The sequence below is a fragment of the Talpa europaea genome, assembly GCF_964194135.1.
Source record: "Talpa europaea genome assembly, chromosome: 14".
NCBI lineage: Eukaryota > Metazoa > Chordata > Mammalia > Eulipotyphla > Talpidae > Talpa > Talpa europaea.
This window is the reverse complement of record NC_140082.1, coordinates 13,957,118-13,983,492: the sequence shown is the minus strand read 5'-3', so window position 1 is coordinate 13,983,492 and position 26,375 is coordinate 13,957,118. Positions and strand designations below refer to the sequence as shown.

Below are 26,375 nucleotides of genomic sequence, written 5' to 3'. Positions count from 1 at the left end.
TTGTGATTAGAAGCATTTCCAGGAGAGCTTGTATTCTGGAAAGAACCTGGTTTTTGCACTCAGGTACTTGGAGAGAGAATTCTAACCCCAGTAGGATTTGAGATAAGTTTCTTAAGTTTTGTGAGACTTACTTTCTTCTGAAAATTAGTTATAACATAATGTACTCCCTAGAACTGATTATAAAGTCAAATGCGATGGTATGTATGAATAACCTCCAAAAGGCAGTTTGTTTTGAGTCCAGGAGGCATTTGGGATCTGCAGTTCAAGAAACAAGCCCCTTTCTGGCACTTACTGAAGAGGGAGAACCTGTGTTCTTTAACTCTGTTTATTGGATTCCCAGGGCCTGAAGTGTGACAGATGTAGCAACACACTTAGGGGTGTCACTGAGGGTGCTCCCATGGGCTGATGGCCTGTCTTCTCTTCTTTTTTAGAAAGGGACTGCTATGAAAGGCTTGCAGATGCCTGGACCCATTTCCACACACCCTCTTGAGTCAACTGGACCTCCGGTTGGGAAGAAGGGAACCTCAGCTCTGTCTGCCCTGTTGGAGATGGAGGCCAGTCAGAAGTAAGTGCCTGGTTGGAGAGACTGCGCCTCACCCTGTAGGCCCCAGGGTTTTTAGTGCTCCACTTTGAATGGGATGAAGTATGATTTCTATCTGCAAGGAGCCTATAATTAACCAAAAGACATACATGAAAAGAAAACTAAGTTAATACCTGATAAGTGTCACTTAGTATGAAATATGCCAGAAGTTAGAAACTTGCAGTGTGGGGCTTAATTTGAGCTACAGATGAATTTGGTTTTACTCACAATTGTTTTGTTTGTTTGTTTATAGACTATATTTTTTAGAGCAATCTTAGGTTCATAACAAGGTTTAAGATGCAAAGTGTACAAAGATTTCTCACATACACCGTGTTCCACACATCCATAGCCTTTCCTTACTATCAACATCCCCTACCAATGGTACATTTATACAGTGGATGAATCTATATTTACACATTGTAATCACCCAAAGACCATAGTTTATATCGGGGTTCACTCTGGATGATGTACATTTTGTGGGTTTAGACAGATTCAAAATGACACATAGGCACTATCAGAGAGTATTTTTACTACCCCAAAAAACACAAAATATTTTTTAAATAGCTTAGTTAAGTTTCTTTTAGTTTGAAGATTTCATGTAAAAATCTGGATTTTGTATGAATTCTGAAATGGAAAATAAATATGTACATGATTATGTTAATAAAATGTATAAAGTGGAATTATAGATAACATAGTATTATATATAGATAATACAACATTATATAAATTCCAGGTTTGCCTAAAATAGTTGAGGCTTTGTTAACACTGGGCCCATGCTCACACCTAGGCACGTGCTCCCAGGTTTACCTGAGACCAGCACATCTGGACTTGTTTTGCATGCTCAGTTGTTCTATCTGACTAGCTTCTCTAGGCATTTGAGTGTGTGGTCCCTTTAGGGACAGTACTTGCCAAAGTTCCCAGACACTGGTGGGACCATATCTTGTTTAGGGGCCAGGGAAAGCATCACAGGGGCTGGGACCTAAGTTTGTCTTATAGGAATGGAGGTGTTTATTTAGGTAGGAGGCAGAACTTGGGGTAAAGGAGAAAACACTGCTGTGTGCAGGTGGGACCTTGCTCTGAGGAGCCTTCCCTGACTCTCTACTCTCCCAGCCAGCTCAGGTTCCCCTCTGTGCTTTCCAACATCCTAGGCCTGTGTCCATTAGAGCACTTTCAGTACTCTGGGAAGGACCACAGTCATCAGCTCACCTGATTTCCCCTCAATTGTCTGTGTGTGAGGAGAGGCTCTATGCTATGCCTGGCACAGAGTAGGTACATGGTAGAGGTTTACTGAATGGGGAGGAAGGGCTGTTGAGGGTCTCCCTGTATAGACCTGGGGCCCCCAGCATGTTAGGTGAGGCTACACCTTGTTTGTCTAGCATGTAAATCCATGACTTGCTCTGCAGGAGTCGGTGTGTTATTAGACTTCCTCAAAGTAACTTCAATTGAGCAAGTGAGCACAAAGCATTGTGGGAGATGCCCTTGCAATGACAGAGTGGCGAGTTGGAGGCCTGGCTGTCATTATGCATTCTTATGGCAAGAGGGGTCCTTTTAAAGTTTTTTGTTCTTTTAATGGAAATTTTCAAATATAAAGTAGACAGAGTCATACAGGAAATCTCCATTTCTCCATCACCCTACTTCATTGATCATCAACTCTTATTGATCAAGAGCAAACTGATCTTGTTTCATTTATATCCTATTTGCTATTACTTTTCTTTTTATTTTTCATTAAATCCCAGACATCATATCTACCTCATCTATAATATTTCAATATGTATCTCTGAAAATTAAATGCTTTTAAAAATAACCCAAAATCATGATGCCATGATTTATCTAAATAGTTCCAGCAGCTCCTTAATATCATGAAAGGTCCAGTCAGGTGTTTGGCAGAGTGGTGTTTCCAGAGATGAGCCCCATGTTTCTGGAGGTCTGGTGGATGGGCCAAAGGAGGTAGAAGCAGAATGGAAGGTGTTGATGACATGGCAAGGAAGGGATGCAGGGAGAGACGTGAAGAACAGAGCAGGGTCACGGGGAGGGGGCAGATGAAAGGAGGAACAGGTTGGGTTTATTACTGAAGGCACCACATCCCCTTTAGAAAATGTCTTCATTGGACCAAAGAAAGACCACAGAACTCTGCCCAGCAGGTTCTTCCTGTAACACATCCCAAACCTTTCCCGCTGGAAAAAAGAACAAGGAACATATGTTGCTAGGAGGAGTGTGAAGTTGGGGGTGGGGGGGCCTTATTTTAATATGTCAGTGAGTCATTGTTGAGTATGTGCCAAGGAGCCTCTTTCTGCTCAGATTGGGAGAGGAAAGACAGCTTGGGGTGGTAGTGTCCCCCAGTGTGGAGGCTGAGACTCTCAGCCAACCCCACAGCCAAGGGCAAGCTGAGATTTATGCTTGCCCAGATGACTGCTCCAGGCGGACACAATATATTTTCTCAACGCTAGAGGTAGAGAGAAGCCAGAGCTTTATGTAATGTTTACTCACACAACACTTCTTATGTGCTTTTCTTTTTCTTTGCCATGTCAAGCAGATCTAATTTTATTTAAGGTGAAAAACAACACATAGCAACATAACGAAGAATTATTAAAATATCACCTGTAGTCCTGTCATCATTCCACCACTATGTTTATTCCCTCCAGTTCTCTCCCAGTCTGGATCTGTAAGCATGTACCTTTAGTTAGGCTGTTGGGGAAAGGTAGAGGCTCCTGGAGTTTCAGCCTTTGATTGATAAACAGCTTGACTGGAAGCGGTCTGGACTGCAGGTGCTGGTCAGCAGGTTTCTCTGCTCCTTTTGGGTGAAGAGAAATGGCTGAGTCAGAGCAGAAAGAGGGAGTCAGTTGCCGCTGCTTGGCTAGCGATTTCCTCCCACCAGAAAGCTGTGTGCTCTCGTGGACCTGCTCCCGTGTGCATGTGTACAGTATAGCTGGTCGTTTTCCCTGACATTAGACAAGGAGCCTCCAAGGACAAGGGCAGGGTCTTACTTGACTCTAAATCCTAGTCCACAGATCAGCACCTAGAAAGCAACTCAATAAACGGGGATGTCATGTGTATCATACCACATGTCTGAAGGGTCACTGGGGAGTAACTAAGGTTTCCTGCCATTGCTGTCCTAGTCATAGCCTGCCATGGCAGCCCTCAGGAAATGCAGAGAAATGTGAGTGTGTTTACGGATGAGGATCAGAGGAGGCACCTGAGATAGAGACAATGTGGTCTGAGCGGACAAGGGAAAGAACCAAGCATTTAGTCTGGGTTTCCTGTGTGAATTATACCTCAATGTGACCAAGTAATTGGTGTGAGGATGCTTCTCTTTTTTAATATTCTAGCTAATAGGTACAGAAGGAACAATAGAATAATGCCTCATGTGATTGCTAATGCACTAATGGATCTATCAGAGACCATCAGTGGCAACTGATATCACCAGGGAGAGACCACCAGGCCTTATGGGCCTCCAGATAAAAGTACACAATGCACTTAGGAAGAATTCTTGCCCCCAAATTGAACCTAAATTAGTTTAACTCTTTAGACATAACTTCTAGTTCTCAGGAAGTGCCATGCACAGAAGAACATGATAAACAATAAGGAGACATAAGCAGCACATCCAGGCTGTGTAAGTTTACAGGACAAATGAGCTACTTTCTTCAACAAATAAACTGTAAGAATAAGGAGAGGTGAAGAGGAGCTTGTGGCTTAAAAGAGACTTATAGGGCCTCCCTGGTGGCGCAAGGGGTTAAGATGCAACCTATGAAGCTATCTGCAGCCACTGCAGCACGAGTTCAATCCCCAGCCAGAGAGCTACCCACATGGTGCAGCAGACCTCTCCTGACTCGCCTGCTGCTCCCCTCAGCAGCGTATTTCAGTCAATCTGCCTGTTCTGTTCCCCACTCTGTCTCTGATGAATCCTCTCACCCCCCACACCTCTGGCCTGTACCCAAGTTCTTGTATGCATAAATGAATAAATCTTTAAAAAAAAAAAAAAGAGAGAGACTTACAAAACCTAATTTATTGCAATGTAGGGACTTTGATTGAGTCCTGTTTTATGTGAATAAACTATAAAAAAGTTTTTGAGATAATGGGGTAATACTTGATATTAGAAAACAAACCTTTAAAGAATCAAAAAGTGATTGTGATTTTTTTTTTAAGTTTTCTCTTAGCATACATACTAAAGTGTTTATGGGTGAAATAATATATGTGAATTTCCATCTAATCAGTAGGTAGAGGGTATAAACAAAGAAAGATCGGATGTGTAGGGGTTCATTATATTATGCTCTTTACTTTTGTGTATGTTTGAGATTTTTCTGTAATAAAAAAGAAAGTGTAGCAGGTTACTATGGAAACAGGTTTCTTAAATCTCTGGTTTGTGATTACTTCACAATCAGGTAACTAAAATGGCAGAATTTAAAACCAGCAAAATAGCACAGATAGGGTTCCCAGAGAAGCAGGTTGAGATGGAGTTTGACATATAGGATGTTTAGGGAGAGTGGTTGGGCTCAACGCCTGTGGGAGGGAGGGGACAAAGCAGGGGTGGGCACAGGGAGAAACCCAGGTGCAGTGCAGGCCCAGTGAAGGCTTGGGCAGCCTCACTCAAGCCAGAGCAGGTTTCAGAGGTGAGCCAGGTTGGACCAGTGTGACCACCTTCAAACCCCCTCATGGTTCATTCACTGTCTATGGGCAGCCAGAGGAGGGCCAAGAACTTAAATACGGCTGCTCTACAGTGGGGCTGTCCCGGAACGGGCTGGCAGCTGAGCCCACTGAACAACACTCCTGGCTTCTGTGGCAAAATGGTCACAGCAGAGGGGTCTGGGCACTGCCTCATAGTTACAACAATAATGAAGCATTTAGGACTATAATGTGAACCTTCTGAAACTTACCAAATAAAAATGCCATGATATATTAAAACAATATAATTTAGGGGAATATTTAATTTATTATCATTCCTGGTTAATTTTAGTTAGGAAAATACAGCTAAAGGTACATCTTTATGTACATCAGAACTGAGATGGGATGAGATGTCATAAAGAAAGCCATAGTTGCCTTGTGTTATGGGATAATGCCTGTTAGATTTGTGTGATGGGGAGAGGTGGGGTTGTAAGTGTATATATTTGAAAGATTAACTTATAAACACATTTCCCCCAGTTTAGCTTATGCCTCATGTTAATGCAGCCCTAATTAGCAGAATGTACTTTTACTGGTATATTTAATAAAACTGAGAAAACTTCTTCCCAGAGGGTTTAAAAAAATGTGTTCATAGCAGTCACTTAAACCACATCACTTTGCCTTTTCAAAGTAATATGTAAGTACCAGGTGCTACAAAGATGCTTTTTAAATTGGGCTGTTTTCTGAAGTACCATGAAGGGCTGGTCATTATTTGGGGCCTTGAATGAAGTGAAGGGTGTTACATAGGGCATGAAAGAGGAACAAAGCAGAAGTGTGTGTTCTGAAGATGGCGGCCACAAAACTCACTTCATTTCACCTTGGCTAACAAGGGTCCTTCCCCAGAGGGCTCTGAGCAAGCTACTGTCATGTGTTTTTCCTCATTCCAGGTGCCTAGGAGAACAGGCAGCTGTGCATGGTGGCAAGAGTTCCGCCCAGCCAGCTGAGAGCAGCAGCAGCGTTGCCATGGCTCCCTCCTACGTGGATAGCCCACGAAAGGTAACAGAGGCCACGCTAGCAGGGAGCTGCCAGGTGTTCTCAGAGACCCACTGTGGGGGGTAAAACGGATAGTCATTAGAATTCAGGATTGAACATATTAAGGAGATGGATGAATTGTACCCTGAACCCTTTTAAATATTACTGTTTTTATTGAGGAACTTTCCTGTTCACAGTTGTAAGGAAGCTAACTTCTTGATAAAGGCATACATAAATCTGTGAAGCTAAGTTGTATTGTTCAAGACCCAAGATCCTGCTTGGGCTTTGAAATTGGCCATTTGGTTCTTCTTCAGCCACATCTTTGGCTTTCCCTAAAGGGTGTAGAAGCTACTAAGGCAGCTTCCATGAGAGTACACTCTTCTTTGCTTGTGAAATTTCTATCAGTTTGCTATTCTCCTGAGAATTATAGTCAAGAGGGAGCAGATCATAGCTTGGGGGGCAAGAGGGGTGGTTGGGAAGGACCCAAAGCTGAGGCTATATATTTCTTTACAGAATAGCAAATACAGTGAGACCCTTTGCATAAAATATCTTCAGACCTAGGAGATGGTAAAAGGCATAAAGTCTAAACACCCGGAGGGAGGATCATTGAGAGAAAACTCCATAGGTGAGGCTTTTTGTATCATTAGATTTCGTCAGTGTCTTCTCCGGGGAAATTCAGAGCATGAGATCATTCTGATGTGATAGGGTGAGCTGACTGTACATTCTCTTATCTAGTTTCAGTTCACTCAGAGAGAGAAATTCAATATATGTATTTTATTTTTCAAAATTGTGGTCAAATTGTATGTCCACCTACGTATTTATTTTACTTCCATATCATGAAAATTTCCCCATGTTATTAAAATATTTTTCAAAAGCATAAACTTACAAAACAAGTATATTCCATCATAATGATATTTTATCACGACTTTTTAATGACTTTTTTGTTAAAAAAGTAGATGTTACCTGATTTTATAAGTAATATTTGGTAATTCCATAAATTTTGATAATTTTGTGTATCACAGTTATAAATCTGCAGACACCATCCTTGTTCATAATTGTTTGACTGCATCTCTGATTATTTCTTTAGGATCAATTCCTAGAATTAGACTACTAGGATGGAGGGATTAAAATATGAGGAAAAATATTGAATGAGGCTGCAAGCGGCATGTAGGATCTATGAATAAGCCAGAGGCCAGCAAACCTAACAAGTACTTTAGGCTTTGTGGGCCTGGAGACAAGACCAGTGCTTTGTGAAGGTACTTCCACGGCCACTCAAATTTTAACAGCCATTTTAGCTCACAGACAGTAATAACCAGGTGGCTAGATTTGGCTGGATTTCGCTGACCCTCACTCTAGCATATGATTTGAGGTACAGTTTAAGGATTATCTGTATATAAAAACGATCTGTTGGTCATGGAAGTCTTTTCATCTGTCTTCACTCGCGGGTGCATAAATCTCAGCAGCATTAGCCTCTCTGTTTCTTTATGTTCTGGCAGAAAAGGCACACAGGTGGAACAATGAGAATGTACAATACCCAGTGTCCTGCCCACTAGCTGTTACCTCTACTCATTGCCATCTTTGAGATTAGAAACAGTGCCAGGGACAAGGCTGAAAAGTAGGAAAAGTACAGAGCACAAGCTTTAAGGCTAAAATACACTGATGACCTGATATTAGACTGCTGTTTAGAACGCTCCTTATCTCCCAACTGAGCACCAAAGTTCACATGTATAGCCATCATTGCGCCAGATGTCGATTCCCGAGTTACAAGGAGAAACACAGATGTTCCATGATAGCCAGAGTGGAGAGCCCTGTCAGCCCTTTCAGAAATGCTCAGCACTTCCAGGCAGAAACTTGTGGTAGGATATATCAAGGGGTAATTGAATGTGTGTCTCCATAGCTGCACGTTTCCACGGTTAGTGAAGCAGGTTCACAGCAGCTTGTGGGAAGTGGCAGCCGTATTGATAAAATGAACATCCGACTACTTTAGTGATTCCGCTTTTAGCATTGAAGAAAAGCTGTAGAATGTAGGACCCTCAGATTTATCATGTGCCATTTCTGAATTTCATTGATAATAGGCATCAAAAATAAGTTTTTGAAGGGATAAGAGGATATTTCTTGACCTAAAGAAAGATAAAAGGAGGAATTGCTGGAAAAGTTCTCTATGCTGTTTTTGTTTTAAAAATGGCAACTTGAACCACACAACAATAGGGTGAGTTGGGGGAGACAGCTTCGGGAAGCCCCTCCAGTGACTACATATGTATACAACAGTTATATGTCTCAGCTGCTTGTGATTTTGTTATACACCCAATGGAGGAGAAGGTATTGCTGCTTCTGTATCTGCTGTTTGCTTTGAAAATTAAGCAAAAACTTTTCCTGCATTGAATCCTTGTCTCCTGTCTGGCTACCATATTGAGTAACAGGCAAAAATGAAAACCCCAAGCCTCTGTATATCTCTTTAAGAGGTTTGCTGCTCACCCAGCCAGGTGGGAGGCCAGGATGCCACCATTGAAGCTCCGCCCCTCACCCCCCAACCCCGCCTAGACTCCCACCAAGCTGCTCTGATGCCTTTCCCCTCCCTTGGCATAGGTCTGAAGGAAGTTCAGAGCTATGAGGGAGGGCGCAAGCATCCAAGCCAGGCTCTGATGAGACCTGAGGGAGCTTGGACACACCTTCTAACTCAGGTGCTTTCTCCCACACAGATGGGATGTTCTGTCCAAGAAGGTGTGAGTTCCTGCTTGTGCTTTGCATTTGGATATTGTCTTCCTAGGTGGATCTCTCTCTCTCCCACTCCCTGGTACCCCCCTCCTTGCACCCTTCCCCGCTGCATGCCCTTGTTTATGCTCTCCTCTCCTAGTTTTTAATTTTTCTTTCATATCCCTCTCCTCCCCCTGATGGTACACCACTGGCCCACATCCCGTTCCTCTCTCCCTTGCACCTGCTGTTGCCGCTGCTGCTTCCTCCTCCTCTGACTTCAGGACGGGGCCTTCTTTATGGAGTTTGTTCGCAGCCCACGCACAGCATCATCTGCCTTCTACCCGCAGGTCAGTCAAACTCAAGGGCTCTGCAGCCTGTGCATGCCTGTCCTATCAGCAGAAACCACGGGTTGGCCGTCTGCTTTAATCTGAACAGATGGAATTGGACTGAAACTGAGTTTGAGGGGTACTTGCAATTGAATTTGGTCTCAGAGTGTACATTCACATCCCTGCTGTTAGTGGCCACAAAGGGGATGGAAATGAGCAAACTAAGAGAACAAATATAGAAACACCAGTGTGCTCCCGTGTGCCCCATCTCTGCCTGGCTGCTTTACAAAGTTACCATGGATTTTTTTGCCACATCGTGCCTTCCTTTTTAGGCTTTTTTGGCCATATGATATGAACAACATGAAATGTGCCTTCTTACAGATTGAAAACTTATTTTTTTTCCCTCTTAATTCTACCAGATAAATTTTAACAGTATCTAAGGAAGTGGTAAAAAACAGAACAGGGCCTCCCCTGGTGGCGCAGGCAGTTGAGTGCCGCGGTGTGAAGCTGCCCGCAGCCTCTGCAGCACCGGTTCAATCCCGGCTGGCCGGCAAGGGTCCCACATGGCGCGGCAGAACTCTCCTGTTGTGCCCGCTGCTCCCCTCAGCAGTGTATTTCATCAGTCTGCCTGTTCTGTTCCCTGCTCTGTCTCTGGTGAATCCTCTCAGCCTCCCACGCATCTGGCCTGTACTCTGGTTCTTGTATAAATAAATAAATAAATCTTTAAAAACAGCAACACCATCAACAGAGCAAACATTAATGGGCACACGCTTGGTCAGAGGCTCGTCATGTGTGACCGAGGCAAGTTACCTTGGCCCTGGACTTCCCTAAACTCAGTTGTCAAATAAAGGGTTTCACCCAGATCTCCAAGAGCCGTCCAAGCTTTATGTTTCTTCAGTTGCTAAGTGCTGAGCACATAGCATTATCCTCACAGTATAATGTATGAATTAGGGAGACATTTTATTTCAGTTTTACAAATGGAGAAATCAAGGGCCTAAGAAGTTATGCTTTATGCAGTAGGGAGTAGAGCTGAGATTTAAATCCTAGACCAACAGACTTGACTCGTGATCCCCTGCTCTGTAATTAGTATTACTGATTACTGTAAGGAGGCCTCAGGTTCTAGGTGAAGAGAAAGTGGCCCCCTTGTCCTTCGTAGAGGTCCCTAAGTATATGAAATTGACTTCATTGAGAGGGTGTAGGCAAAGTAGGGCAGCCTAAGGAGGATAGGGCTTGGGAGGTTGAAGGGCAAAGGTTATGTGATAAAGCCTGAAAACCAACATGCATTGAGTGATCATTCTCTAGTTACTGTACTGGAAATGAGGAAACTGAGGCTAAAAGTCATTACTTGTCCAAGGGCACACAACTAGCAAGTAGATGAGGCCCTGCACCATCAGAGGGGAAGGGGTTCGTTAACATAGGAGCTCCCCCTTTCTTAGGAGGCCAGAGAGTGCCTTACCTGTCTGTGCAGGTCTTCAGATGTCTGTGCCTGCTTCATCCCAGTGAGCTGCATGACGCTGGCAAATCCATCAGGATCTGAGTGTGAATTCAACAATCTCCAATCTCTAAGCATGGGAGGCATACTGTTTTTGGTTTAAAACCAACTCAGGTTGAACTTTCTTTTTTATTTGAAGATTTATTTATTTATGCATACAAGAACTGGGGTACAGGCCAGAGGTGCAGGGGTGAGAGGATTCACCAGAGACAGAGTAGGGAACAGAACAGGCAGACTGACTGAAATACACTGCTGAAGGGAGCATTGGGTGAGACAGGAGGGGTCTGCTATGCCATGTGGGTAGCTCCCTGGCCGGCTAGGGATCAAACTTGTGCTGCAGTGACTGCAGGTAGCTTCACAGTGCTGTGCTTAATAACCCCTGGCACCACCAGGGAGGCCCCAGGTTGAACTTTTTCCAACATTTCTTGTGAAAAATTTTATACTTATGTTCTTAACATAACAGAAGAAAAATCAGCAGTGCCAAAAAAAGAGAATTGTTTTATAAATACTATAATAGTCCATACAACTTAATATGGTGGAATTTGTAGGTAGAACAAAAGTGGACAAGTTTCTACCATTTGAACTAGCACACAGAGATGAGGAGCTGGAGGAAGCATGTGAAGTTAAAACTCCACCAGCTGTGTAGTTAAGAAAAATATATAAACTAAAAAAAAATTATATCAACTCATTGGGTGCAGTAAGGGGACTCCAAATACTTACACATAATTAAATTGTACTTTGTTTTTTATTTTTCCTTTTGCTTATCTGTTTCTTATTTATTTTGGAAAATGGTACATAACAAGATTTGTTTGTTTGTGTCCTGACAGTCAGCATGGAGACTGGAGAGAGGCCACTGGAGTCTGATGATTCCTTTCTGATCTTGATTTCGCACTGTAGGACACGGCTTTTGGCACATTAATTAACCTCTGATCCTCAGTGTTCTCATTTATAAAAGGAAATAAAAATAACTTCCTTGTAGGCTTGTTTTGAGGATTAGAAATAATACACATTTATTAATAGAGTTCACAGGTATGAAATCATACACAGAACATGTGTGTAATTAAGTTACCTGTCAGTGACACAAAGATAACTAGAAAAGCCCCACATATTTGGAAATTAAAATGTAGCACACTTCTAGTAAGGCATGAGACAGGAGTAATACATGTGAAGGCAACTGGTGCTTGGTATGTGGTGGGCACACAGTCAATGAGCTTGTAGCTGCAAGGAGGCTCAGAGTGACTAAAATTCCAGGTTTTAATGTCAGTTTTGCACATCTGTTTACTGGTGCCTACTCTCTATTCCTGCTGCCTCTGCTGTCCATCCTAATGCCAGAACCAAAAAATAGAGTATGGTGAGCTCCTTAGGAGAAAGGGCCTGCATGTTAACAGGCTGCCTGAGACGGCCCTGGTGTCAGCCTGCCCACCGTGACACAACTGGTTGTGAAATTTTCGGCAACAGCACTAAACTTTCTGACGTTCAGGTTTCTCATCAGTAGACTGGAACAACTAACCATGTTCTCCTTATAGAATTGCTGTGAGAGCCGACTGAGATGACGCATCTCTGTGGTTAGTTCAGATCCTGGCACGCAGTAAATTCTCCAGACATGTATCTGTGTGGGGAAGTAGGGAGTGGGGAGTGCAGGGTGGGGTTGGGCACACACTAGTGGAGGGGCTTGATTGGCCTAGCCAGCTCTTTCCTCATGAATGTGTGTGTAAAAATGGGAACTTCCACCATTCTAGCTCTGAAATTCTGGGATGACCCTGAGGGACCTTGAAAGTAAGTCCTCCACCTCAGGCTAAGTTACAAAGGTGTTGCCTATGTATTGTTGCCCCTTAGAACAGTTCTCTACTGAGAAGGGACTCCTGTTTGCCAAGGAGGGTGAGATTCTGATTTTGCTAAGAGAAGGAAGTACCTGTAAAACTGAAACAGATAGCAGTGTGCAGAGGTAACAGGCCTACACATCCCTACTGGAAAGTAGTTCTTTGTGCCTCCAATTCGTCATTCTGACGATAATGAATGTGTCACTCTCTCTAATAACAGAACACTTCCACAGTTTCCTCACCTTATTCTGCTCTCTGGAAATCTATTTTAGTCTTCACAAAGTTCCACAAGAACTTGGAGGCATAAGAAATACTTGGTAATGGGATTTTCCTCAGAAGTCAGCCTGATGATATCTTTTGTCTGTACCTTGGAGCCTGAAGGAACATATTCAAGGAGAGAGGGTCCTGCCACATGAGACCTGAGCTAGTGAGGGTCTCTCCCCTTCTCCCCTGCTGTCCCTTGACCCCCCAGCAGTTACTCTCAAAAGGACACGTGGCTCTTGGCAGATCCGGCCCTCTGTCTTGTTGGATTTGCTTGTGTCTGGGGTCATGCGCTTAGCTCCGTACTTCCATATGCCCCAGCTCACTCCCTAGTTCACGCGACTGTATCTCACCTTGATCCTGCCCCAGCCTCCAGTGTGTTCTCCCTGCTTCCATCCTGCTCTCTCCCCATCTTTTCCAACTGTGTCTGGGATTTACCTTTTGAAATGTAAGTTGGATTGTGTCACTCCTGATCAAATCTATATTAGCTCAAACTCCTATAAGAAAATACTGTAGACTGGGGGCTTAAGCAGCACGTTTACTTCTCACATTTCTGCAGACTGAGAAGTCCAAGACCAAAGAGCTGGCACACCTGACTTGCAGATGACCACCTCATTGTGTCCTCAGATGGCAGAGACTTGGAGCTCTGGTCTGCCTATTGTAATGATGGGACACTAACCCCATCATGGGGCCCCTACCCTCTTGACCTCATCTAATTCTCTCCCAAGGGCTCTACCTGCAAATACCATCACATCAGGGATTGGGACTTCAACATGAATTTGGGGAGCACATAAGCATTCAGCCCATAACACTTCTTTCCTTTAGGATAAAGACCAAAATCAGTACAATGTCCTACGTGATTGAGGCTCTGCCTTTCTTTCCAGCCTTACTTTTTGCCATTCATCTTCCTCACTCTTGCACTCCAGCCACATATGTCTTTCTCCAGCTCTGCAGACAGCAGATTTCCTGCCACTGTGCCTTGGCACGTTCTGTTCCCTCTGATTGTGGCTGGTTAACTCCCACTCATCAGGTGAATCTCCTGTCACAGACTTGCATAGCTCCAGTTTTCTTTTCAGTCCTTCTTGTGGTTCTACTTTGCATTTGTATGACTGGGATTTAATTAATGTCCATCTTCCCCATGAGACTAAACTCCAGGAGGGCAACTTCCTTGTCTGTGTTGCTTAGTGGTAACTCTCCAGCGCTAACATGGCACTTAGGAGGGCTTAGTAAATACCACCTCAAAGATCCTAGTGCAGGGAGACATACACAAAGTTTATTTAAACAATAGAACCCTTTTTTTCCACAATGATAATTTACACCAAGCCCGGAACTATAACTATAACTATAACCCGATAAAACGTAATGGGAACCGCTCTGGCTTGCGTATGTGGGAGGATGGGTGGTGGAGAAGGCTCACAGCCCTGTGCAGTCGCACCCTGTGGTAGCCCCAGAGAAGCTGCCCCAAGTTCTGCAGAATGCACTCTGGGGCCATGCCTGTTAGGACAGCAGTTTTTAGCATGCACATGGGGGCACTGAGAGAATTTTCTGGGGAATCAGGCAATTTGACCAAAAGTGGACTTTTTACTCTAATGTGTTTTTTTCCCTTTGGAGACATGAGTGAGCAAAAGGTTCCTGTCTCCAGGGCTGACTCCCCAAAGGGGGCTCTCCAGACACACTACTCAGCCTTTGCCCTAACTTAAACCCTCCACCCTCAGGTTCTTGCCAGGAGTCTGCAGCAGGGGCTCACCGAGAAGATTGTCAGTCTGTTGCCAACTCCTGAAAATATTTTGGGACTTGCTGTGTTTTAAAATTTTTGAGTTAGTTGGGCATACTTAAAAATCTGTAGATTTTGTACAAAGATCCAGGTTTCTATCTTATGTCACAAAATCAGCTAGACGTTGGACCTGGGTTCTTTCCCGAAGAGAGTCATATGGCCACAGAACAGGCTGTGGTTTTTCCTTTTTTGTTTTATTTTTAATAATCTGCCAGCTGTGCCAATATGTGTCCATCAATTTTTTGTTTTGTTTTGTTGTTTGTAGCATTTGCTCTAGATCAGTGCTGCTTAGTGGAACTTTCTGCAGTGATGGAAATGTTCTGTATTTGTGCCATCCAGCACCATAGCTGTAAGTCACACATGGCTATCGAGCATTTGAGAAGTGGCTGGTGCTACCAAGGAACTGAATTTTACTTTTTATTTTAATTAATTAATTTTAAAAAATTTTATTTATTTATGCATACAAGCGCTGGGGTACAGGCCAGAGATGCAGGGGGTGAGAGGATTCACCAGACACAGAGTTGGGAAGAGAACAGGCAGACTGACTGAAATACACTGCTGAGGAAGCAGCAGACGAGACAGGAGATGTCTGCCTCGCCATGAGGGTTGCTCCCTGGCCGGCCGGGGATCGCACTCATGCTGCCGAGGCTGCAGATTGCTTTATAGTGCGGTGCTTTAACCCCTTGTGCCACCAGGAAGGCCCTATTTTAATTAATTTATACCTAAATAGCCACATATAGGAAGTAGCTATGGTATTGTAGGGCACAGGTCTGACCATTTAAAACATTACAGTTAGATCAAAAAAGGATTTAGATGCAATGATTTCATATTTATCCTACCCCTGTTTTCACTGGATTTTCTTGTATGTTTATTTTGATTTACTAATATGTTTATTAATTAGTATCCTCATCTTATTTTGGAGTGATGTGAGATATTAAAATAGAGATAATCATTCAAATAGGAGGTTAGGATAGACTTGGTAGAAGGAGGCTCTCCCTGTGGAGAGAAATTCAGCTCAGCTGAGATTGCAGAGCCTACGTGGCTGTGATTAGAGCTGTGCCAGGTGCCGGGGGAGGCACAGGGAGGAATATGGGACTTCATGGACGTTAGTTGTTCAATGTCTGTTTTCCCCTTCTCACCCCCAGATAGTAAGCTCCATGAGGGCGGGGGTTTCGGTTTGGGATGCTACTCCTTCCTTCCTTGACGGAGCTTTGGAGCTCTTGGAGGTGTGTGGGTTCTGTCTTGGGTCCTTCTCAGTGCCCTGAATGAGCTGGATGACTAGGAACCAGATGCACTTAGCCCACTTTGTCTCCAGTTTAGATTGGAATTAGGGGTTTTGGAAAAGAATACTTCACAAATGAGGTACATTTCTCATCACATCGTATCAGGGCCTCCGTGGGAGCCACACAACATCATTAGTGACATGACCCTTCCATCACTTAGTGGTATTATTTGCCAGCTGTCTCCACTATGAAATCAATATTTTCCCCTTTCTATTCTCTATGCTTTGGAAGCAAGTCACTAAGTCTAGACCACTCAAAAAAGGGAGAGATTAAACTCCACCTCCTGGAAGGGAGAGTACCTCCCTAGGAATCTTTCTGTAAGGATGATTTTGAATGACCTTCTAAGATGAGCTGCATCCTAGACAGACCAGGCCTCTGGGGGAGAGACTGCCATCCTGCCATTTAGCCCTGTCTTTTTGGTTACACCACTGGTCTTATTCCAAAATGTTACTGTTGGTGGATTTTTTTTAAGATTTATTTTTATTCATACAAGAACCAGGGTGTAGGCCAAAGGTACAGGGGTGGGGTGAGAAAATCAGAGACAGAGTGGGGAGCAGAACAGGCGGATCTACTGAAACACCCTGCTGAGGGGAGCAGCAGGTAAGACAGGAGAGGTCTGCTGCGCCATGTGGGTCAACTTCTTTTCTGGGAACTCATGCTGCAGTGGTTGGTGATAGCTTGATAGCGCTGAGACTTTAACCTCTGTGCCACCAGGGAGGCTCTCCAGGTGGGTTATTGAAATAGGTGTAATCTCCAGAGTGAAAAGATGACTAGGTGGAAGACATTCAGGAATAGAAAAAAAGAAGATAGGACATAAAATGAGGTGTTATAAAGTAGCTAGAGTTTCATGCTCAATTCAACCCTGAACGTCCATTGGTAGCCAGAGAAAAGTGGGAAACATCTGTTCCAGGATTCAGAGTGATAATGAGATAAACATAAACCATAACCATTAACACCAACCATAAGGCGTAACTTTTCCTGGCATTAGTATCTGAGCAAAAGGCCATTCTGTGAAGGCCCTGGAAGATGGACATTGTGTGATATAGCTCAGGGGTCAGGAAACTATGGGGCAAGTCTGACCCGCCATCTGCTTTTGTAAACTAAGTTTTCTTGGGGGAGACTCATGCTCATTCATTTCCATGTTGGCTCATGGCTGCTTTTGTGCTTTTTCGTGTAGAGTTGAGTAGTTGTGACAGGCCATCTAGCCTGTAAGTCTAAAACGTTTACTATCTAAGATTTTGCAGAAAATGCTTGCCAGTTCTGATATAGAGGATAGCTCCTAACACACCCGCCTGAAATAAAACCGCGGGAATCATGCAAATTTCTGGTGACATCCCACAGTGTAGCCTGGTAGGGCAATTCTCAGGGTGCAGTAGAAGAGAGAGAACTCTACTCCAGGGCCTCAGAAGGCAGCACCTAAGAAGGACACTTATGTACATGAGAACTGGATCTATTCCCCCTTAATTAGCTTCTAAGTTAATGTTATGGTATAAATACTGTTCCTAAGTCTTGCTGGTTAAGGGCAGATGGTGATTGGTAATTGTAAGCTGCTTCTTAACTGCATTTCTCCATGTAGTTTTAGTGCTAGCAAAGTCTTGTTCTCATTTATGTTTTTTTCTTAAATCGTTGAGCCTGCTGTAGGAGAGCGTAATCATTCTTTCAGAACAGGGGCAGTTTTATCTGCCAGGGGACATTTAGTAGTATCTGGAGACATTTTTATTTGTCATGACTGGGATGGAGGGAGATGATAGATAATGGGGGTGTTACTGGCATCTAGAGGGCAGAAGCCTGGGATGCTGCTCAGAATCCTACAGTGCAGCAACCCACAACAAAGACAAATCTGGTCCCTAATGGTCCCTAAGTGCTGAGGTTACGTATCATGTCTTAGAAGGAGTGCTTTTTACATGATCTGATGAAATATCTAAAAATACAAGGCTCCATTCTGGAAATACTGGTGAACCCTATATAGGAGGGACTAGACACTGTATTTTTCTAGAACTGTTCTGGAAGCCTTCCTGTTCTCTCTGGGTGTTTGTTGTGCAGTGAGCATGTCAGAGCAGTGCCTTCCAGAGCTTTTAAAGGGATAAAATAGAGATAACCAATGTTTGAGGTGAAATCCAGTGGCTGCCAGGAGAGAGTCAGGGAGGTCCTAAGTGGAGAGTAGATAGTTTCTCTTTGGGGGCTGAGGTGGAATGAGAAAGGAAACATTTTACTATGGGAGCAGCATTTGAAATGGCCTTCAGGAGTGGTGGGTTTTTAGCCTGTGGTTGTGGGGAAGGGGTCCCACGTGATGGGGCATGTGGATTCAGCACCCAGGGTTTGATTGAACTGGAAACGTAGACGTGGGTGAATGGTGGGGGAAGCCATGGATCCTAGGTCACTGCTGTTGGTGCAGGACCCTCAGTGGCCGAGAGGTTGCTTCTTGGTGTGATAGCCCGTGGGGAGACTTGAAAGATTTCCAAGTAAATGAGTGACAGGATCGGAACTGTCCTTTAGGAAGATGAAAAGGGAGGTGATTCTCAGGTCGAGTATTTGGCAGAGAGGCTGCAATCAGGGAAGCTGGGGAGGAGACTGAGAGCCCTCCTCAGCAAGGAGGGTCTGAGTGAAGGTGGTGGGAGGGTATGATTGGAGATGTGCGTGAGTCAGCAGAGGGGAGGCCTCAGAACCAGGCCTCTCTAGAGGTGAAGTTGGAAATGGGCACTGTTAGAGGCCCCTGGGCAGTTGGTGGACGGAGAGTACCACAGACACAGGAAAGGAGGAGTGTGGAGAGGTGAGGTGTGGTCAAAGGAGGGTGCCTGCCCTGATGCGCATCCTTTTGTCTCAGCATTCTCTCTCTCCTCACAGTCTCATAGGAAATGATTCTGACTCCTTGTCCTTTCTCTGGAGAGTTTTCTTTAGTATAAATCGGGCAGTTTGAATCAGGTACTGCAGCTATTACTTTGGTCCTGGGGATGTTCTGTGAACATTGACTTCACATATGCCTTGTTTTGGAGTGCAGGAATTCCCACTGCTCTGCTGAAGTAGCTACAAAGGAGCTGGTGTGGTCTCTCGACTCCTTTAACACTTTCCACCAGAGACCAGAGGGGAATGAGGGAAGAATAGAGAGGATCGTGTATATAGAGTCTTAAGAGTATTGTTGGACTTTCGTTGTGTGTGTGTGTGTGTGTGTGTATTAAGTTTGAAATCTTCTACAGGTGTCTGTGGACCAGACGGCTGCCCCACTGTTGGACAGCTCCAGTTTGGGGATAAGCACAGGTCAACCTGCGGACAGAGGCAGCAGCCAGACATTTGGGAATTCCCAGACCTCAGGAGAACAAGGCTTCCCCTCCACAAACCCCAGTGATAGCAGGTGAGCTTCAGAATGGCTGGGCTGTGCTGCTGGGCAGCGTGTATGACCTAAACGCAAGGCTATAGAGTCTGGAAGTTCAGAGTGCTGGATCCAGGTCTTACCTGGGCCACGAGTTTTATCTGGGAGACTGGATCAGTCAGTTACCAGCACCTGTTTAGTAGGGCTCATGATGTGCGCCCTGCCTTCCCCACAGGATAGCAAAGAAGTTCCCACAGAGACGTAGACAGTTTCCAGCACTGTGCAGGAGTGGGCTTTGGGAAGGGGTCCCAGGCCGAGCCCACCCTATCACCCGGGTGCCTTGGCATGATGCCTTGCACGAGGTAGTGTGTGGTCATTCTGTGCCCCTTGAGGGAAGGAATTTGAATAGTGAAAGAGTCAATAGTGGGAATTTTAGGGAGATTACACCTGAGGGGATAAATCAAACATTATACAAAAATGAACAACAATATAAATAAATAAATAAAAACATGAAAAACAACAACATTGCTTTAAACATTGAAAAGAAAAGTCAGTGATTGTGCCTGAATAGGGCCATTCTTATGTTGTTCCTGGGTATCCAGGGGAAAAATGACATGAATCAGGACCAGTGACTGAAAATTACAGAGAACAGATTCCATTTCATGATAAAGGACTGACTGGCAATTGGTACTGTGGCAGGGAAACTTACTACATGGAGAAGCTGAGTTCTCTGCCATTGAAATGTTTACATAGGTGGCAAGGGCTCGGGTCTTAGAAGTTCACATCCAAAGTCTTTCAATAATTTTTTTAACCCTGAGATTCTGAAATGGTCCAATGGGTTTTGGATCCATCAAAGCGGAAGAAGAGGCCTGAAGAAGAGGCCTGCACTGAGGAAGGAGGTTTAAGAAGCTTCCAGATAAGCACCAGAACTGGCCCATTTTGGTGGGGTGGGTGGTGGTGTGTGCCCAGTGATCTGGGCTTAGTTGCTGAATATTTAAGCATGTTTTAAGGAGCTACCATATTATTGAAGAATTTGAATAGCAGCTGATGGAAAGATCTAAACTCTGGAGTCAGGCAGAACTGGCTTCACATCCAGCCCTGCTGTTTCCCAGCTCTTAGACTTTCACCTTTAATGTATACACCCCCACACCTGTGCCCTATGAGATAGCCCCAGGATGTGACTCTTCACAATTTGCTCAAGTGTTCAGTGTCAGTATTATCCTGGTCTCCAGCTCTGGAAGAAGTAGAGTGTAAGATCTGTGCTCTTGACTATGCATGTGCCCCCTTGTTTTGCTAACCAGTCATTCTGTGTTCCAGCTCTCAGCAGCAGATGGCAAGCTCCTTAACATCATCCTCCACCCTGGTGGAGATCCTGGAAGCCATGAAGCACCCCTCGTAAGTGGCTTGTCTGTGAGTACAAGGGTGGGAGGAGCTCAAAGATACAAGCCATGGCAGTGCTCAGCAGTGTGCTTTAGAAGATTCATACTTGACTACTGCTCACCAGCTGTGAGACGTTAGGCAAGTAACTTGACCTCTCTGAACCTCTGTTAACCTTGTAAAATGGATAACAGGGTTGCTCTAGGAGTTAAATGAAATAATTATGTAAATTACCTAGTATAATGATGGACAAGTATAGGTATTCTCTAAATACCATGTCCTTTCTCTTTCCCCTGTCTTGTTTTCCCCCGTGACACCTCTTGTCCTACCAGTGGATTTCCTCTTGGCCTAAAGAGAAATTGAAGTTTGGGACCAGAACAGAATATCTGCTCTTTGTTTTGTTTTTTGCTTTTAAAGTATGCATAAATAAATAAATGGCATGGGGGAGGATGAGAGGATTCACCAGAGACAGAGTGGGAAACAGAACAGGCAGACTAACTGAAATACACTGCTGAGGGGAGCAGCAGGCGAGTCAGGAGAGGTCTGCTGCGCCATGTGGTTAGCTCCTTGGCCGGGGACCGAACTTGTGCTGCAGTAGCTTCATACGTTGTGTCTCAGCTTCCTGTGCCACCAGGGAGGCCCTGCTGTTTGGATATTAAATGCTTTAGTGAGAGTTTCTTCTATTTCATCTTTTCTTTCTGTTCTTTGCCACCATGTACATACCCACCCTGCTCCCTCCCTGCTGTGTTGGAACTCAGGACAGGAGTCCAGCTGCTCTCTGAACAGAAGGGCCTCTCACCGTGCTGCTTCATCAGTGCAGAGGTGGTGCACTGGCTGGTCAACAACGTGGAGGGGGTCCAGACGCAGGCGATGGCCATCGACATCATGCAGGTGAGACAGCAAGGCCAGGGCCTGTGGAACCGTCTGCTCAGGCCCCCCTTGAAACCAAAGCCTGTCTCTGAAGCAGCTGTCCTTTCCGATAAAAAGATCTCCAGGTTGGGGTGAGGATCTGTTTTTATTGAGTGTGAGGCCTGTCTGGTATTGATAAAAGAGAAAGGTTTTGCTTTGAAAGACATTATATCTTTTTTTTTAATTAATATTTTATTTTATATAATTCTTATATCATATTTCATTTTTGCACAGTGTATGCATTATCATTTTGGCCATATTCCCCATATAATTGCACCCCCCCTTATTTTGACCCTCGTCCTTCCTCTCCCCTTCTCTCTACCCGCCTCCCAACCGTAGCGTGTCTCTGGTTTATAGTTGTTGATTATGATTTTTACTTTGTATTAATTAGTGAAAGACATTATATCTTGACTTAAAAATCTTGCAGAATTTGTCATATGAACTGAAATCCTGGACAAAATGTGTACTTTTGAACCTAGAAGGGATACCTGTGGAGGGATTCCCAGGGACTGCCCGCCCTTTGACCTTGAGCCCCTCTGCTCCCCTGTCAACACCTCAGTCAAGACAGGAAGCTGAAGTCAAGGCTCTGTCTACCTCAGGGACCTTGTGGCAACCTTGTACTTGCTCTGTCAGAGCCCTTAGCACAACAGTGAAGATTCTATCCATATCTCCTTCGTCTCCCACCAGAAGCAGGAATATTGAGTGAATAACCAAAATATAGAATGATAGTATTACTCCCTTCATTTAAAATGTAAAATCTGAGGCCTCCCTGGTGGTGCAGGGATTCAGTCTCATTGCTATCAAGCTGTCGCCAGCCACTGAGGCATGAATTCAATCCCTGGCCAGGGAGATAACCCACATGGCACAGCAGACCTCTCCTGTCTCGCTCACTGCTTCCTTCAGTAGATCCATGTGAATTTCTGTAGATCCATGTGTTCTGCTCCTCACTCTATCTCTGGTGAATCCTCCTACCCCCCACACCTCTGGCCTATACCCCAGTTCCTATATGCATAAGTAAATTTTAAAAATTTAAAAAAAAAAAAATATATATATATATAGGGCCTTCCTGGTGGTGCAAGGGGTTAAGTCTCACACTGTGAAGCTATCAGCAGCCACTGCAGCACTACTTCGATCCCCAGCCTGGCAGCCACCCACATGGCACAGCAGAGCTCTCCTGTCTGGCCCGCTGCTCCCCTCAGCAGTGTATTTCCATGGATTTGCCTGTTCTGTTCCCCACTCTGTCTGTGGTGAATCCTTTCATACCCTCCACCCCACTGCCGCACCTCTGGGCTACACCCCAGCTCTTGTATGGATTAATAAAATAAATCTTTTAAAAAATAAATAAATATATATGTAATATAATGTAAAATCCCATGAAAACACTTCATATTCTTTATCAAAACATGTCTTATAATCAAATTATTAAAACCATGCTTGAGAGTAATATCACACTAGCTATTTCTGGAGGGAGAAGATTCCATAGAGGTTTTATTCTTAATAAAAATATCTGAAGTCAGTATAGCAAAATGTTAAATTTGTTGAAGTTGGATGTTGGTATAAAGATTTTCTTTATATTTTTCTGTATGTTTGAAATATTATGTGGTTGCATTTTATAATACTGTTTACACCAGCACAGCATTAACATAGGTGGTCATCGTGGCTGATGGCAGGAGGGGGGGTTGCATCTCCTTCGTGCTGCTGAATCTGGGGCATAACTGAAGGCTGCACCTCTGTAGGAATTTCATTTTCAATATCTTTCCTTCTAGAAAATGCTGGAAGAGCAGCTTATCACTCACGCATCTGGTGAAGTCTGGCGGACCTTCATCTATGGCTTCTATTTCTACAAGATAGTAATGGACAAAGAACCTGATCGAGGTCAGAAATAAGATAAATGCCTCCCACAGGGCAAGAGATCTGCTCTTTCAGATGATAGTGCTTTTCGAACTCCTTATGTAACTTTGTCTTCTAAGTTGATGCGTGTCAGTTTCCTTAAGCATTTGTGCTTAATTTAAGCATAACCAGAGGGACAAGCATTTCTTAAATTCACCGTTATGTTCTTGGTAAGAATGGAACAGTGTAGATGAAAGATAAACCTAAAGGAGGCGGAGAGACCTGGTGTGAGCAAATTCCTGGGGATCAATTCTTTGGTAACTATGTTTAATGATTTTGCCCCCCACCAAGAGCCAGTGGCTCTGAGTATACCATGACAGGCTCTAATCAGTAACTTCATGGCATTTTTACTTGCTCAGCCTTCAGACTCCATTTCTTCCCCTGGAAGATTGTCAAGTCCTAGTAAGTTTTCCAAGATATATTTTAAGTTTTAAATTTTAATGAGAAAAAGTAGTAGCCAAGAGGGGAGCAATTGCTGGCATGGTCAGAGCTGACTCACAGTAGTTCTGGAAGAACCAAGGATTCAGACCAGCTTCTCCAGTTTACCCAAAATACTTGGCTGGAAGTGACTTTGTCCTGCACACACCTGGCTTCTCAGTCTCTGGGGTCAGGACTCACACGCCAGCTGAAGCAGCTGGTGCCACTCGCATGCGCTCTCACCCAAACACGTGTCAGAAGTGAGCCTGTGCAGGTTTTCCACCCTGTCTTGTGTATCCATCGCCATCTCTTCCCTTCAGTCCCAAACCTGACCAGTAGATGCCTCCTGTTCCTTCAGGTTGAAAACACCTGGCTGCCATTATGTGCTTCAAACTGAGAGGTCTGAAATGAGCATAAAATATTTTTAAAAATTGAAGGTCATATAATATAAAATGAACCACTTTAAAGTAAACATTTGGATGACATTTAGTACATTCACAATGTGGTGCAACCACCACCTCTGATCACCCAGAAAGGAAACCCTGTGTTTACCAGCTGTTACACCCAAACTCCTCCTCCCCCTAGCTCCCGGCCACACCAGTTGCACTTTTTCTGTAAAGATTGGCCTATTCTGGACATTTCACTTGAGTGGAATCATACAGTAGGTGTCTGGCTTCTTTACTTAGTGCTATGTTTTCAGAGTTGATCCATGTTGTAGTATGAGTCAAGAAGACAACAAGCTTTTGTGCTAAGGGTACCTTCTCTCCCCTCTGCTTTTCTCAGTGGCCATGCAACAGCCCACCACCTGGCACACGACAGCAGTAGATGACTTCGCCAGTTTCCAGCGCAAGTGGTTTGAGGTGGCCTTTGTGGCTGAAGAGCTCTTGCACTCCGAGATTCCTGCCTTCCTCCTGCCCTGGCTGCCCAGCCGGCCAGCCTCCTATGCAAGCAGGCACAGCTCCTTTAGCCGTAGCTTTGGAGGACGGAGCCAGGCAGCCGCACTCTTAGGTACATGCCTGCTTCAGGTGGGGCCTGGGGGTGCACGTGTGGGTGTCAGAGAGAGCGGCAGCTTGCCAGGGGATCAATGCCATGTGAGCCAGGGTCACAGCCACTGTTTTGGCACTGTGAGCTTCTACTGGCTGAGTAGTTCCAGCTTATCTTTGTCCCAACAAACAGACAGTACCCATCAATTCTCAAATCAGTGCCCTTTGCTAAACCTGCATGGGCAGGAGATAAAAGAAAATGTGGATACAGAGCATGTGAGCATCAGGGCTTGGTAACAAAGGCCTTTGGGCACCTGGAAAAGCAGGCAGCAAGCTCATCCATTTTATGCCATGGGAGGGCTGAGCAGTCCATTATGGGCACCAGATAAAAGGAAAGGAGCCTGTGGCTAATGGAACAAAAGTCAGTAGTGCAATAGTGAAGGGGGAGTCGCAAAATCTGTCACAGATATAGCAAGCATGAGAACTGGAAGTGCAGCCTGGGTTATTCATTTCTAATACTAGACTGCATACAGGAAGCTTCTTGAGAGACTAAGTTTTACTTCCTTTTCCCCCATAAGTCATGCTCATTTTAAGTAGCCAGGTTCTAAAGTTCACTTTTTCCTTAGCGATTGAAGCTAAGCATGTCCATCTTTTCCAGTGAATAAGGAGAAAAGCCTAAAAGCCAGGTGCTATTAGATGCATGCTGAAGAGAGTGTTGAAGAGTCAGCCTCTCATGCTCTTTGAGGTTACTTTCTGAGCTCTTATAAGACAGTGCGATCTCAGAGATTGTGTGGGATCATGTAAGTTGAGACTTTATTTATCTGAGAGCTGAAGGAAGCAAAAAAGGTTTCTGCAGAACCCATGTAAATGCCACTATCCAGTGTCACCTGGTTACATGGGGGTCCCTCAAGTAGCACCTCGAGCTATTAGCTATTCCTCTTTTTTACTGGTTTGGGTCCAGATCACTCAGCAACACCTAGAGCAGAGGCAGAGAATTTGTAGCACCTGATGGCAGCAAGTACATGAGAACATTTTAGAAAAATGTATTGCAAAATAAATTTGTTATATTTTGGCCCTTTTAGGGTTGGAGCCAGCTATCAACTAGAAAACTTCTTTCTCTTGAAGTGTTTGATAACCTTGAAGTGCTTGATAACCAGGCTTGTTCTTAGTTGAGTCTTCTGCAGGTTTCTCAACCATCACACTACAGATATTTTGGACAATTGAGGGGGGCTGTCCTGTGCATGGTAGCATCCCTGCCCTCTCCCCACTAGTTAGCAGTAGCACCCACTGCCACAACCCACTGTGAGACCACATGTCCCCAGAGGAGCACAAAATTACCCTCAAGAACCACTGCTTAAAAGGAATTGAAGAATTTCAGAAAGGAGCCAAAATTGGAGAGCTCAGCAAAACGTGATAAGCATTGAAGTTAATCTAAGCATGTGTCAGGTTGAGAAAGAGGGCATTTCCAGAGGGTAGGGGTAGAATGAATGATTAGAGCTGGAACTGGCTAAGAAGGTAGCTCTGATTTCTGCTTTGTCCTGCCAATGCACTCTTCTGCTCAGCAGGGGCATTTGTGGTTACTTTAACCTTACCTGATACAGTATAGCGGTGGTAATAACATTAAATGCCAGAGA

General features: G+C 44.4%; 1 protein-coding gene across 11 annotated transcripts in view; it reads left to right on the top strand.

The window, feature by feature from the left end:
* DEPDC5 (DEP domain containing 5, GATOR1 subcomplex subunit) overlaps nt 1–26,375 on the top strand; it is a gene marked incomplete at both ends in the record, with an annotated part of 106,522 nt that overhangs the window by 66,802 nt on the left and 13,345 nt on the right. For 7 of the 11 annotated variants that reach the window (XM_084253264.1, XM_084253256.1, XM_084253260.1 and 4 more), the window contains 8 exons: nt 432–565; nt 6,124–6,232; nt 9,184–9,249; nt 19,053–19,207; nt 20,483–20,560; nt 21,301–21,433; nt 23,218–23,326; nt 24,542–24,766. In XM_084253264.1, the coding sequence (XP_084109390.1) occupies nt 432–565; nt 6,124–6,232; nt 9,184–9,249; nt 19,053–19,207; nt 20,483–20,560; nt 21,301–21,433; nt 23,218–23,326; nt 24,542–24,766 (1,009 nt within the window). Of the gene's footprint in view, nt 1–431; nt 566–6,123; nt 6,233–9,183; nt 9,289–19,052; nt 19,208–20,482; nt 20,561–21,300; nt 21,434–23,217; nt 23,327–24,541; nt 24,767–26,375 lie in introns of all 11 variants that reach the window. The other 4 variants (XM_084253257.1, XM_084253265.1, XM_084253262.1 and 1 more) reach the window with 2 other exon arrangements.